This window comes from Haliotis cracherodii, unplaced genomic scaffold (assembly GCF_022045235.1).
Source record: "Haliotis cracherodii isolate W230 unplaced genomic scaffold, xgHalCrac1.p SCAF_23, whole genome shotgun sequence".
Classification (NCBI taxonomy): domain Eukaryota; kingdom Metazoa; phylum Mollusca; class Gastropoda; order Lepetellida; family Haliotidae; genus Haliotis; species Haliotis cracherodii.
The window spans coordinates 7,235,443-7,250,797 of NW_027266279.1; the positions used below are offsets into that span (position 1 = coordinate 7,235,443).

Consider the following 15,355-nt stretch of genomic DNA (forward strand, 5'->3'; position numbering starts at 1 on the left):
CTCTCCGTTCTCAGAATAACCACCTGCTACAATTCCCGGAAACCCGTCTCAAAACCTTTGGTCAGCGATCTTTCTAGTTCTGCGCTTCCTCACTATGGAACAAACTACCATTTGATCTTAAGCTGTCGCCATCACTTTCATCCTTAAAGGCTCATCTGAAAACACACCTTTTCAGACAACACTATCAACTCTACTCCCCTTTCATTAGCATTATTTGCTAAAACTATGTAGCGCCATGAGCATTAACTTGGTGAATGGAATCTGGCGCATATAAATGGACTTAACGTATTCGATATAATAAGCACCCCACTCTAATAAGCGCCTGCAGCGATATTTGCTAATCTATTGGCTAGTGAACAATCCCAATTAGCACCCTTTGTGTGTTATATGCACCCTTAATTACGGGAAATTAAATTCTTGAAAAATATATCTGGCGTGTCTAATACGCACAGACTTTTCTTTTGTATCATTTCAGGCTGTCAGCCTAAACCACAAATTTACGATCTTTCAACTCTTTCACCAAAATTATATTCTAATAAGAGCCCCCTCTTTCTAATTTTTAGAGCGTCCTGAGGGCTTATTACGTCGAATACGGTATTATTATTATCTGCAGGGTTGGTAATTTGGACCAGTCAATAGGACTAGACCAGAACATACATGTTGAACTTTCATGGGTCGAACTTATGGTTGTCTCAAAGTAAAAACTTGGTCTCTGCATTTTCGCTTTTTATTCATCATTTTCGGTTGTGTCGAACCTCGGAAAACTTGAAACATTATGAGGTCCCTTCAACTTCGACACAATAGTGTTTGACTGTATTTCACAAACATCCACAGAGTTTGCAGTTGGCACAGCTATGTTTCAATATGTAGTAACATCATCTGTTGCTGCCGTCATCGAGGACTACCAACATTGGAGTTGTTGTTGTCCTCAGCACTTTAGTTCTAAAAGACTGATGTGTTGTGTTGCATGTTGTGTAGATGGTTGGGCCCTGGTATGGTCATCTTCCTGAAGCAAGTGTGTCCACTAGCCCTTATCAAAGCCTTCTCTCTGTGGCAAGTGTGTCCACTAGCCCTTATCAAAGCCTTCTCTCCGTGACAAGTGTGTCCACAAGCCCTTATCAAAGCCTACTCTCTGTGGCAAGTGTGTCCACTAGCCCTTATCAAAGCCTTCTCTCCGTGACAAGTGTGTCCACTAGCCCTTATCAAAGCCTACTCTCCGTGGTAAGTGTGTCCACTAGCCTGTATCAATGCCTACTCTCCGTGGCAAGTGTGTCCACTAGCCTATATCAAAGCCTAGTCCCCGTGGCAAGTGTGTCCACTAGCCCATATCAAAGCCTAGTCCCTGTGGCAAGTGTGTCCACTAGCCTGTATCAAAGCCTAGTTTCTACCCTTGCCACACAAGGCCACTTTTCTTGACTCGATCGTGGTGCCACCTCACATAGATCAGGTAATGAAAATGCAATATCCAATCCAATCAGATCACTGTTCTTATCTCGTATAGCTTCACAAACATGGCGACTTCTATAGGGACGATCTTGTCGATCAGATAGTGTATACTGACACAAAATCATAGGCAATTGTTGGGGGGTTTAGAAGATGTAAAAGACGTGTCAACAAAGACAGGCAGTGTTAAATAAATTTCATACAAAGGTGTACCAGTCACGTTGTCTGACTGGACTATCGATATGTGTGATAGTCCAATCATATTTAGCGCAGGAAAGTGGGTTTTATATGGCAAGGGTGGAAACAAGACTTCGATAAAAGTGCAAGTGAATGCTCTTGTTTCGGGAAGATGTGTTATGATGAGTTGAAGAACCCAAAACAGAACTGACCTGCATCCAACACCATTATCGCCATGGTAACCTGGACATGTTATACAGAGAATCTCACCCTGGAGCCTTTACTTAAGAAATATAGCTTGCTCTCCCCCCATGTGTAGTGTAATAAAGTATAGTTTTTGCCTTGAACTGTTAGACCTGTGAAGATCCAGGGTAGAATAGGTCTTCAGCAACCCATGCTTGCTGTAAAAGGTGACTATGCTTGTCGTAAGAGGCGACTACTGGGATCGGGTGGTCAGGCTCGCTGACTTGGTTGATGCATGTCATTAATCCCACTTGCGTGGATCGATGCTCATGATATCAATCACTGGATTGTCTGGTCCAGACTTGATTATTTACAGACCACTGTCTTATAGCTGGAATATTGCTGAGTGCGGCGTAAAACAACAAACCAACCAACCTTAACTGTTATATTTACGTCAAAGAACTCAGAACAAACTCTATGTTCAATCTGGAGGTTTCCTTATCATAGGAAACGACAGAATATATATTTTTTATCATCATCAGTATTGAAAGATATGCAACTTAACTTGATTACTCTCATAACAACATCTGCTAAAATATCTTTAAACCAAGCGAAAATTGTATCTCGTCTATACAAACAAGAAGATCAAAGGGGAAGATGCATTAAGAACAATAACAAATGTGGACTATAACTTTAAAATTTATATTGATCCATGCTAGTGACAAAAAATTGCCCTTTGAACTGATCCACGAAATGTTTGGCCCCCAAATCATAAAAAAGATGTTTATCAAATTCCAAATTATTTTTCTCATGGGTCGAATAATCATCTGTGAAGAGTTACCTCCCTTAGCATTGCCAGGATCACTGACAGTCTTTGGTTTGAAACCTAGATTTTCCCTGATTATGATCCTTGGTCTGTCAACACCATACCCTTGTTCATACTGTTAAAATCAACATCATCAGACGACATTGATTCACTAAAACAAAACAAACAGGCATATACAAACCTGGCTGTGCTATGACAGTAAAAATTCACCTTCATGTATTTAAAAGAATTAATTTCATAAGAAATGTCATTAAATGGCAGTATTACTGACTCTATGACTACAGGATTGATTAACAGGTTATTCTGCTCATGTAGCAGAAACTGCACTGCTATAGATATAGACACAATGACAGAATTGAGTGATTACATGTCTGCCTGAAATATTACTAGCTGGGGAATAATTACGTTTTAATGAGCACACAGATTTTTTCACACTGATCCTTGTTCAGGGCTTAACTGGTATCACATTCTGTCCCTGATTATGGATTAATCATCAGGGTGGTCTGAATGTTGGAACCGAAATGCGGTGAACTGAAACAATCTTTCTGGACCTTTTTCCAATGTGTCAGTTGTAAAATTATCTTCAATGGGCACTGAACCCAGATTATTTTGATAACATGTCATGTTATCATTCAAATGAGAATTGCCTTTTTTCAATGATTATTTTGCTTACTGACATACTTTGTAATTAGTGAAAGGTTCAGAGGATGGACAAAATATCAATTCTCTTCAATATTTATGAAACTTAAGTCAGTATATCCGTATTCCAAATTGTCAAAAAGTACCCACTAAATTCTTTGATACCGTTTTCTTTACAACAGAGGTTGGCCCCGAGGAACCGTGTGATGGCAACATGCCACTGGTGAACGAGGCAACAGGGGCAGACTACGACTGCAGCAGCGGGCGTGACAAGTGCCCCGCAGGCAGCTACTGCCACCAGAGTCTCACCTTCTCTAAGTGTTGTGGAGAAGGTATGGCAGCCATTTTGTTTTTTCTTGCTTCTCTGTTTGCAATGGAACTCAGTTTGATTAAAATCAGTTTGCTCTGATTCAAAACCTGTCTCAGTGAAAATCTGACAAATCTTCAACAGGAGGTTACATCAGGTGAACTTTCTGATCAACCAATCAGCGTGGAGAAGTTTATATTCCTGGCATGAGTGAGTGAAGCGTTCTTTTAGAAAACTGACATCTGATTGGCTAAAAAACAACCATGTATTGTCATTTCAATCTCATTTGAATCAGATCATGTACTCCGATACAATACCTCGCTGCATGAATATCTGAAGACACCCTCATAGAAGGTTGCATCAGGTGAACCCAAATCCAACCTTGATCGCCCAATCTAAATGAAGAATGCATGTGCTCGACGAATCAGATGTCAGCTTCATTTCTTTACCACCTTGATTTGGAAATTTTGATCTTCGCAAAAGAAAAATGCCATGGTGCTCAGAAACAACAGATCCACAGCACAGATTAATTTCTTGCCTTCATATTATATAATCGTTTTCAAGTTACAGAAATCAGATATACTTGCCTGAACGCTTCAAACACTTGTACCAAGAATTTAGAACCCTCGATGCTGATTGGCTGATTAGAAAGTTCACCTGGTGTAACCTCCTGTTGAGATGTCTGCAGTCTTCATGCAGAGAGGTGTTGGATCGCAGAATAAGATCTGATTTTACTGTGATTGATTTCTGTTGCATCCGATAAGACAACTACTCCTTCAGCATTATGATGATGCGGCTTGAGATGAGAATATTTTGTCATCATATATCCTAGGTTTTCGGACATCATACATTTTCAGACGGCCATGTTTATCACGAATACTCATGCTATAACAAGGGGTGTGGCATCACACAGACATTGTAAATACTGGGATGATGACCTGTTTTTAAGACAAAGTCATCTTTTATAAGTGAGTGAAATGTTGTTATTGTGATTAGCGAGAAAACTACGAATGTTTCTTGAACATCCGAAAGCCCATAACACAGGGATATAGGCAAACTGACTGTTTCGTTATGTGTTTTGTTGTATTCGAGATAATGCATAACATAAGGATCACAGGAGGCGTCTGCTTGAAGTTGGTTTACTCCGGAAGTCAGTACATGAAGTGACGTGATGTCCCATTGACATATTTGGGGACGTTATGCACAAGATGAATATTACATATCGTAACACTGACAATGTCAACCACTGTATCCCCAGTGTCCAGGTTCGATGCTCACACGACTTATTCCTGGTATGCTTGTTTCTGACATGACAACACCTTGATTTTCTCCAAGAAGAGTAATGGCACCAAGAAAAATCAGCTATTCACTCATATTTGAAAAATAAATATTTGATTGTATTGTCTGTTAATTTATAATTAGTGTAAGAATCCTTTTATTTTTCAGAAATAGTTATATCTCAATGCTCGGACACCCAATATGGCTGTTGTTCGGATGATTTGACTCCTTCCCCTGGCTTCAGAAATAGTGGTTGCCCAGGTAATGTACTCAACCAGGGAGCAGTTATTGTTCACCTAGGGAGCAGTTATTGTGTAAGAACTGTATAGTATCATATTTAAACACTGTAATAAGATAACAAGCCAGTCTCACTGAAAAAAATACAGATTTATGAACAGGACTATTCATATCGGAATAGAAATCATTGAAATGTACAGAATTCAAGGTACCATTTATGGTTTTTAACTTTTAAAGAAAGCTTAGAGTTTCCAAACTTTGATCATCCTATGAATATGTTGTGAATAAAATACTTGAAGGAACCTTGAAATAGTTTCTGGCGATCTGGTTTTAAATTAATTCATGTTATTTGAATGAAAATAATCTGCATGATAGGAGAAAGCCCCAAAATCACATGTTTTGTCAAATTATATATGTTCAAAATGAAATAATATTGTTGCAGAGTACAATTGTGTCCAACCATGAGATAAGGGACCCTATGGGTGAAAAATCACATTTTGACATTTCATTGTACTTTAAACTGCAGCATCTTCGGAACACAAAAATACAATTCACAAGCTTCAATTCATATTTATTATATGACATCAAACATATCAATCTTCGCTGAAGTAAGCTGACTTCAAAGGTCTTTATGACATCGTAGCACAAGTGTATCAAAGCAACCATAAGGTCCCTTTTCTTCTGGTGGGTTACAATTTATGAATTTGATATGTTGAAAGTATGATGAAATATGACTGATGAAACACTTATTCAGGTTTATCATTAATATATCTATATGTGCCATTTCCAGGGTTTATAGTTACCTAGTAATATGTATAGAGGGGCAGAGTATGTCCGCAGTACTTCATTGTGCATATGGGGGCACGTGTTGCCCGGTCGCCTAAGCAGCGATTCGCGGTGCAGAGTTGCATCCCTTGGGCACGCCAGAAACTATGATTGTGGGTTCGAATCCCGGTTTGCCCTGATTATGTTTCTAGGTTTGTCAGCACCATACCCGTACTCGTGGGTTTCACCGAAGTGGTAAACATCTGCCACCTGCATCACTTCAGGCTTTCCTCCCACATTAAGCTGACACGCCGTGATATAACTGGAATACTGTTAAAAGCAGCATTAAACCCAACTCACTCACTCACTCATTGTGCATATAATTTGTAATAATATTCATTTTACAGTGAAATCTTTATAATTCAAGTGCTACAAGAGTTACTTCCCTTGTATTACAAATGGCTCAATCCCATGATCTCTTTGCCCGATGATGTATGATATATGTAAAATAGCTGCCTGCCAATGTGTCGTGGATATTTGTTTTGATACATGTAATTTTATTTCTATTTCTGTGTTTCCTCTGTGTGTTGACTTTTCTATTTGAACAATACCAGTGTTCTTGATTTTGTAAAAAATATAAAACTAAAATATAACAAACAATTTAAATGCAAAAAGATTTCAGTCTATCAGAGTAACCACTAAGTATTTAATACAATTTTAACAGTTTCATGTTAATGATATTCATGAAATTTCCTTTCCTTCCATGAAATTAAGAAACATTTACTTTCATATGTTTCATAATCATATATTAAATCCTTGATGAAAAGGAAATTCTTAAAAACTATTAACCAATATTTACTTTTTTTCCAAATTTTCATGGTTGTTATAATAACTCCTGGCTGCGGGATAATATTGATATGAATAAACCCAGGCTCTGTATGTGACAAGCGTCCTCTGTGTTTCCTAGAATACTGCCATTGTAACAAGATGGGCTCGTACAAGACCACCTGCGACCCTGTCTCGCGTCAGTGCAGCTGCAAGCCAGGGGTCGGGGGTTTGCGCTGTGACCGGTGCCTGCCTGGCTACTGGGGGATGCAACTCATAGAAGAAAAAGGAAATGTTGGCTGTATACGTAAGTCTTTGTTGAAACTGTGGATACTTGTTCTTTAAAGAATTAGCGCTGTAGTAATAATGCCAATGTATGCTACTCAAATGAAGTTAAGGACCACCCAATTCCTTCATATTACTGTAGATAATCTTTCATAGTGTAGCAGTGCGTGGAGTCATCCCACAGATGACATCCTTACCTTGTCAGCTTGCGTGGTCATGTGGACAAGGCATCCGACCTTGGATGAGAAGGCCTGTGGTTCGAATCCCATCACGGGAATTTTATGGCCACGACATTGGCGCCCAACGTGGGGCTGAGAGCGTTCATATTAAATTTGAGCAAAATAAGCCTCAGTACCCTACCATGCGGCCCAGGATGTGCCTTCTGTTGACGGGGGAGTATGAAGCAGGGTGTGGAGTCATCCCACAGATGACATCCTTACTTTGTCAGCTTCCGTGGTTCGAATCCCATCACGTGACTTGGAAATTTTATGGCCGCTACAATAGCATGACAGATTAACAATAGTCATAAAATCAGATGGTCCTTGACTTCTATTGAATAGTGTAAGATTTCCTTTTGATTTGAACAGCATTGATGTGAGGTTGAAGATTATTTCGCTAATATAACATATTGGTGTGTTGTTTGTACTTGTCCAGACTCACCTGTGAAGATCCAGGGTAGAATAGGTCTTCAGCAACCCATGCTTGCTGTAAAAGACAACTCATTTTGCTTGTCATAAGAGCGGGTGGTCAGACTCGCCGACTTGGTTGATGCATGTCATCGTATCCCATTCGCATGGATCGATGCTCATGATATCAATCAATTATTTACAGACCGACGTCATATAGCCTGAATATTGCCAAGTGCAGCATTTAACAACAAACAAACAAACTTCTCCAGACTAATGCCAGTTTTATAGTGCTCGCCATTTGCAGTTTAGCGTGGACACAGACACATGATACCAAGTTTTAAAGCTTTCGTTCGTCACGCTGAAGACATCTATGTTTGATTCCCTGCGTGGGTGCAGTGCTTGAAGCAGCATAAAATACTCCCTCACTCCGAGCTGACCAGTTCCATATTTTAGTATGACGTGCCCAGAGGATTGAACACTGACCTTCCTCTCTCGGGGGCAGCTCTATCCACTACACCATAGAGGCAGTGAATAGCCTTGAAAGGGATTCAGAGACAGGTGGCCTTGAGGCTAATGTGCCAGCTCCTGAAACTAAAGTCCTGGGTTCAATTCTTCACATGGTTACAATATGTGAAGCCCAAGCATATGATAACCAATGCTGGGATATTGTTGGAATGTTGCTGAAACAGCAGAAAACCATTCAGTGGGATAGCCAAGCAGCCAAGTGTCAACTTCTTCCACTAAAGACATGGGTTTGATTCCCTTTGTGGATATAATGACTTCCTTCATGATGTTGCTGGAATATTGCTGAAACAGCATCAAACCATACAGTGGGAAAGCCATTCACAGCTTCTTGGAGAGTATGCAACTCAAGTTGCCAGTAAGGCGGCAGAGTAGATAAGAGGGACAAGAATGTTGGATCTTCACACTGTTAAAACTTGAGTTCGATTCCCTACTTGGATAGGGGCGGTCGGGTAGCCTAGTGGTTAAGGCGTTTGCTCGTCACGCCGAAGACCCGGGTTCGATTCCTGACATGGGTACAATGTGTGAAGCCCATTTCTGGTGTCCCCCGCCGTGATATTGCTGGAATATTGCTAAAAGCCGTGTAAAACCAAACTCACTCACTCACTCACACTCACCCTACCTGGATATGTGAAACTAATTCTTTGTGGCTCTGCCGTGATATGACTTAACTAAGAGCAGAATGTTAATGTTCTCCTATTTCCTACACACATGCACCTTGTTTTTGTCTCATCCCTCCAGCCTGCAACTGCAACATGCGTGGTGCTGTTCGCGAGGACTGTGTCCAGATGAGCGGCCGGTGCATGTGTCGACCCAACATCAGCGGTATGAAGTGCAACCTCTGTCTGGACAAGAAGCTGCTTGGGCCCCTCGGCTGCATAGGTAGGGACGTATTCATTTTGATTGTAATGTTCATTCTATAAGACTTTCCAAATCATAAACATGACAAAATTCAATGTTGACATCCGATCATCAATAGTCTCCAGCAACCCATGCTTGTCGTAAAAGGCGACTATCAGGATTGGGTGGTCAGGTTCGCTGACTTGGTTGATGCATGTCATCAATTCCAGTTGCGTGGAACGATGTCCATGATGTAAATCACTGGATTGTCTGGTCCAGACTCAATTATTTACAGACCAACATCATATAGCTGGAATATTGCTGAGTCTGACGTTAAACAACAAACAAACAATCAAACAAACAAACATAAAAATAACTGGAATAATGCAAGTAGTACAGCAAAACGTACTCACACACTTCCTTGAGAGGCATTTAGAAGTTGGAGTTCTAAATAAGGATAAGATATATGGAGGAACAACTTCTTTATTACAATTAGGAGCAACATTTCAGTGTAGGTTCTAACGTACACCGAAATGTCGCTCCTAATCGTAATAAAGAAGTTGTTCATCCATGTATCTTATTCTTACTTGGAACTCACACGCTGTCTCTCAACGACCCAAATCTAACACGTTCTTCTTGAAGATAAATTAAGCGTGAAGGAGAGGGTGATGATTGGGTATCTGGTGTTTCAGCACAAACGCCCCCAAGATCATGTGCGGAACTGGACTGCCAATTTGGCTCCATATGCAAGGAGAAGAACGGTGAACTCTTCTGTGACTGCAGCCATTTCTGTTCCGGTTATGACGACGAGATTGGGAAGAGTGTCTGTGGCAGTGATGGCAATAACTTCCCCTCAGAGTGTCAGCTGCGTCAGTTCGGATGTCAGATGCAGCAGGAAATTCACATCCAGTATTACGGCCATTGTCGAGGTAAGTAAAAGTCCATATCATCAAAGATTTCAACTAGTCCTGGTCAGTATAGCCAGTTATCTTGTTCCCGAAGCTGGTCATGTGAGCAGGTTAATGAGAATCGGGTGGTTACAATGAATACAGTGTACTGACTTCGAACCGAAAAGGCCCTTGTTGTATCTCCTTAATGCTGAGCGCCAGGCAGGGTAACAACAAGGACCATCTTCTAACTTCTTTTCGTATGATATGGCCAGGTTAGTAAACAACCGACCTGTCCAGTAGACAATGGAGGCGGTATGCATCGGCATAGAGTGACCTGTTGACCCGTTAAGCCGTTTCAGATGTGTTAATACATGTCATGACAATAAATGAATTGATTGCAATGGTTGCAAAAGCTAGAATGGATTAAAACTGTTATAACATTTTTCCAGCAGCCCCATCTATAAGGACAACAACGCCAATGCCGTCAACAACACGATCTCGTAAAACAACTCGTCACATCACGGGACCGATACCACCAGATGTGGAGGATGTGGACACTGCAGGGACAGACCAGCCCTCCATCCCGGAAGTGGAGACAGCTTGTGGTGAGTCAGGCAACATGCTTCTGGGAGTACCTTGAAGTGGCATTTTAGAGGTGAGGTGAGGTGAGGTGAGGTGAGGTGAGGTGAAATTGGGTTTAACGTCGCGTCCAAGATTATTGCGCTTATGTAGCAAGTGTATGCACGTGTATGTGTGTGTGTGGCTGCTTGTTCTAGTCCGGACTGATGCCGATTTTATAGTGATAGCAGACTGAGATACCATGCCGCAGTTTAACATGGATACCCCACTCAGACACAGTATACTGACTCCGAGCCGACCAGTCCTTGTTTTAGCCCTTTAATGCCGAGCGCCAGACAGGGTAACAACAAGTACCATCTTTTAATGCTTTTGGTATGACGCGGCCGGGGATCGAACCCCGTACCTTCCGCTCTCCGGGCGGACGCTCTTCCACTAGACCACGGAGGCGGTCTGCATTTTAGAACATGTAGTATCTATGACAATCTCATTAAAATCAGATCTAAGTTCTCACTGCCGCTAAACAAAGATCTGAGGACATCCCATTACGGGTCACATCAGATCCACCTTTCGCTAACTTTGTCCGACCACTGAAACAAGTAACAAGAAGCTGGCATCAGCCAATTAGAAAGCAGCTTTTTCGAGAACGACAGTAGCCAAGTGGTAAAGGTGTTCGCTTGTCAAGCCAAAGCCCCTGGTTTGATTCCCGACATGGGTACAATGTGTGAAGCCCATTTCTAGTGTCCCCTGCTGTGATATTGCTGTAATATTGCTAAAAACAGCATAAAACCATACTCCTTGCTCACTCATGTACATTTAGTGGGGATCATAATAATTTCTCAATCATTCATGTTCCCACTTTTTGTACAATCCTAAGTCCTTGTTTTGAGCTAAGACTGCAGTGAAAGGAATGTCTTAAACTTTGGTTGAACTACATTGTGTTATCACAGTAATGTGTAATGTGTAATATTTAGCTGCAATACCAGTTGTTGTAGACGGTGGAGTAGGCCTAGAATTAGTTTATCACACACCAAAGACCAGGTTCAATTCCCACATGTTTAGTCCACTTCTGTGTCCCCGATCTTGTCAAGTCTGGAAGATTGCTCCAAGCAACAACCATGCTCAGTCTCTCACTGAAATTGATGTTTTCCATTCTCTGCTTGACACTCACAGGCCTGATGGGCAAGATCGATGACCTGTGTCTTGAAGACTCGAACTGCTGTGTGAACAACAGCCGCTGTCGACTTGGACTCTGCACCTGTTTCCAAGGTTACGTCCCTTCCATCGACAACAGACAGTGCATAGGTTGGTTCTCTTCATTAAATGTTTTCATTGTTCACAGCATCGTGAAACAAATCACTTCCCACTATATTTTTGCACACATACAAATTTATCCTTCAAGGTAAAGTGCATGTTGATAATTGGGCCATCTCTTTGACTTTTCAGAAGTATTTCGAACCGACTCTATCAAAACGGAAGATATCGACAATGCGTGCATGCACTCTCCGTGTGAGAACGGTGGAGAGTGTGAACTTGACGACTCTCTCGGCTACCGCTGTGTCTGTCCTCTGGGCAAGACAGGACCACTGTGTAAAGAGGGTATGTGTGATGATGATGATGATGATGATGATGATGATGAGTGAGTGAGTTGGGTTTAACGCCGCTTTTAACAGTATTCCAGTTATATCGTGGTGTGGGAGGAAAGCCTGAAGTGATGCGGGTCTCAGACGTTTACCACTTCGGTGAAACCCATGAGCATGGGTATGATGCTGACAAACCTAGAAACATAATCGGGGCGAACCGGGATTCGAACCTACATTGATGATGATGATGATGATGACGATGACGACGACGACGACGACGATGATGATGATGATCCTGGAAGTTCATTGTTTCTTCGTTTTGTATTTTATTTCAGACAATGCATTTAGTGTGCCATCATTCAGCGGCAAGTCCTATCTGAGGGTGCCACGGATTCGCAAGGCCAACAAGAATCTTAACATCGAGGTGGTGTTCCAGACTCTCAACAAAGACGGCATCCTTCTCTTTAACTCTCAGAATAAGAATGGTTCCGGAGACTTCATCTCTCTGGCCATCAAGGATGGATTTGTGGAATTCAGGTGAGCTTTATACTCTTATCCAGAGAGTGACGAGGGGAAGGCATCACACCTTTGTGCAGCATATGCACCGTCGTAATAATCCCAATAACAGGTGTAAAGATGACAACAGGAAGGACTTACTCATGTTTTGTTGACCAAATTAGCACGAATACCAAATGGAGAATCGCACCCTTGTGTCTCCTGATATCAGATATTTCAACATGAGTTGATGAAAGATAAAAACTTTGAGGCTGCCTGAAGGGTTTTATAATTTTGGCAATGAGTGTTGATATGCATGATATCAAAAGACCCAAGGGTGAGATTATGTTGTTCATCGAAAATCACTCTTCAGCTTTTGGAGTTTGTAAACAGTAATAACCAGTGTCTTAGGGGTAAGAAGTACAGTTAACCAGCTTCAGGGGCAGGGAGTGTGATCTCATTTGATTGGGACATCTTGCTTAACATTTTACAGTCAATTTGTGTAAATAAAAATGTCAAATGTAACAAATTAACAGACTATTTTTTCTCTTTAACACAATGAGTGACATCATTCAGTGCTATAATGCAACACAAGCCCCACCCATTCTATTATCGGGGCGGTCGGGTAGCTTTGTGATTAAAGCGGTCGTTCATCACGCTGAAGACCCAGGTTCGATTCCCGACATGGGTATAATGTCTGAAGCCCATTTCTGGTGTCCCCCGCCGTGATATTGCTGGAATATTGCTAAAATCTACGTAAAACCATACTCACTCACTCACTCACTCACTCAGACCTGCTATGATGTTGCTGAAATATTGTTGAAAGCAGCTCACTCACTCACTCACTCACTCACTCACTCACTCACTCACTCACTCACTCACTCACTCACTCACTTTTGTGCACATGACCTAATTTCTGTTTTTGTTCCTGGAAACATAAATGCAAAACAAATGGTTTGGTTAGCCAATCAAATGCCATGGAATCACCTGCAACTGATTTATTCAGTAATAATTTCAGCAATGCAGAAGTGTTTAAGGCAAGAGCCTATCTAAGGGTCCGAAATGATCGATTATCAAATGTTGACTTCAACATTCCAGATACAATCTAGGGGGCGGTGAATCAACCATTCGCAGTAAGACACTTGTGACGCTGAAGAAGTCTCATCGTGTGGTGATCAAACGGAGAGGAGAGAATGGCATCCTCATCATGGACAATGAAGACCCTGTCTCAGGCGCCAGCGACCACACCCACACGTCACTCAACCTGGGAGATCCACTCTTCGTTGGCTATGTGCCAAATGCTTTACCAGAGTATGTGGGCTATACCTGTTTAGGGAGATCAAAGTTTTTTATAAGTTGGCTGCTGGAACAACAATAGGGAACTTGTGGGAAGATTAAGGAGGTTCAAGGGAAGATGGGGAAGATGTTTGGGGTTCCAGGGAAGATGTTGGGGGTTCCAGGGAAGATGTTGGAGGTTAAAGGGAAGATGGGGAAGATGTTGGGGGTTCCAGGGAAGATGGGGAAGATGTTGGGGGTTCCAGGGAAGATGTTGGGGGTTCCAGGGAAGATGTTGGAGGTTCCAGGGAAGATGGGGAAGATGTTGGGGGTTCCAGGGAAGATGGGGAAGATGTTGGGGGTTCCAGGGAAGATTGGGAAGATGTTGGGGGTTCCAAGGAAGATGGGGAAGATGTTGGGGGTTCCAGGGAAGATGGGGAAGATGTTGGGGGTTCCAGGGAAGATGTTGGGGGTTCCAGGGAAGATGGGGAAGATGTTGAGGGTTCCAGGGAAGATGTTGGGGGTTCCAGGGAAGATGTTGGAGGTTCCAGGGAAGATGGGGAAGATGTTGGGGGTTCCAGGGAAGATGGGGAAGATGTTGGGGGTTCCAGGGAAGATGGGGAAGATGTTGGGGGTTCCAAGGAAGATGGGGAAGATGTTGGAGGTTCCAGGGAAGATGGGGAAGATGTTGGAGGTTCCAGGGAAGATTGGGAAGATGTTGGGGGTTCCAGGGAAGATTGGGAAGATGTTGGAGGTTCCAGGGAATATGGGGAAGATGTTGGAGTTTAAAGGGAAGATGGGGAAGATGTTGGGGGTTCCAGGGAAGATTGGGAAGATGTTGGGGGTTCCAGGGAAGATGGGGAAGATGTTGGAGGTTCCAGTGCTGTGTATAGCAGCAGCACATGTTATCACAGTTGTATTGAACATTAAACAGCTGGAACGTTGTTGCCTAATTACCCACCAATATCATTTAAATCAGATATTTTACCCGAAAGCCCTTCACCAGAGGTTGTGTTAGATGAACCCTTCTAAATGAAGGATGCATGGGTTCTTGAACTATTCAGATGTAAAATTTGTAAACACAATCTGCTTCTTCATTTTGTAACAACCTAAATTTGAAAATTTCTATCTCAACAAATTATAAAAATACAGAGAACATAAATATTCCGTCAATGTTTTGGGTGTAGATGACTTGGCATTCTGAACTGATAGGATTTATAAAATATCCACAATATTATGGTGAAGCCTTTATTAATTCAATTTGGAACTGCCTGTTTGAGTAGTGATTGGAAGAAGGTGCATCATGGTGCTTGTTCAGCTACTGTATATATTTGTTTGCAGTGTGTACAAGCGTATCGGCGTGAGCCTGGGGCTGGTCGGCTGTATTCATGTGCTAAAGGCCGGAAACGAGGGCAACCTTAGAGACTACAACTTGGAATACCCAAACAGGAATACTGACATTGCCGATGGTGCCGATATTGGTAAACTGAACATACTTGTGTAATTTCTAGTTATATACTGACTTTGGTAGCCAAATAGTCTGAGGCACCGATATCGGTAATATTCAACAGACCATTAGG

General features: G+C 42.0%; 1 protein-coding gene across 7 annotated transcripts in view; it reads left to right on the forward strand.

Moving 5' to 3' along the window:
• The window catches only part of LOC139471511 (agrin-like), a 463,139-nt gene that overhangs the window by 426,838 nt on the left and 20,946 nt on the right, over positions 1 to 15,355 (forward strand). For 6 of the 7 annotated variants that reach the window (XM_071253868.1, XM_071253870.1, XM_071253869.1 and 3 more), the window contains 9 exons: positions 6,823 to 6,987; positions 8,858 to 8,998; positions 9,649 to 9,885; positions 10,296 to 10,451; positions 11,596 to 11,727; positions 11,869 to 12,021; positions 12,341 to 12,542; positions 13,599 to 13,811; positions 15,117 to 15,256. In XM_071253868.1, the coding sequence (XP_071109969.1) occupies positions 6,823 to 6,987; positions 8,858 to 8,998; positions 9,649 to 9,885; positions 10,296 to 10,451; positions 11,596 to 11,727; positions 11,869 to 12,021; positions 12,341 to 12,542; positions 13,599 to 13,811; positions 15,117 to 15,256 (1,539 nt within the window). Of the gene's footprint in view, positions 1 to 3,450; positions 3,601 to 5,021; positions 5,115 to 6,822; positions 6,988 to 8,857; positions 8,999 to 9,648; positions 9,886 to 10,295; positions 10,452 to 11,595; positions 11,728 to 11,868; positions 12,022 to 12,340; positions 12,543 to 13,598; positions 13,812 to 15,116; positions 15,257 to 15,355 lie in introns of all 7 variants that reach the window. The other variant, XM_071253875.1, reaches the window with a different exon arrangement.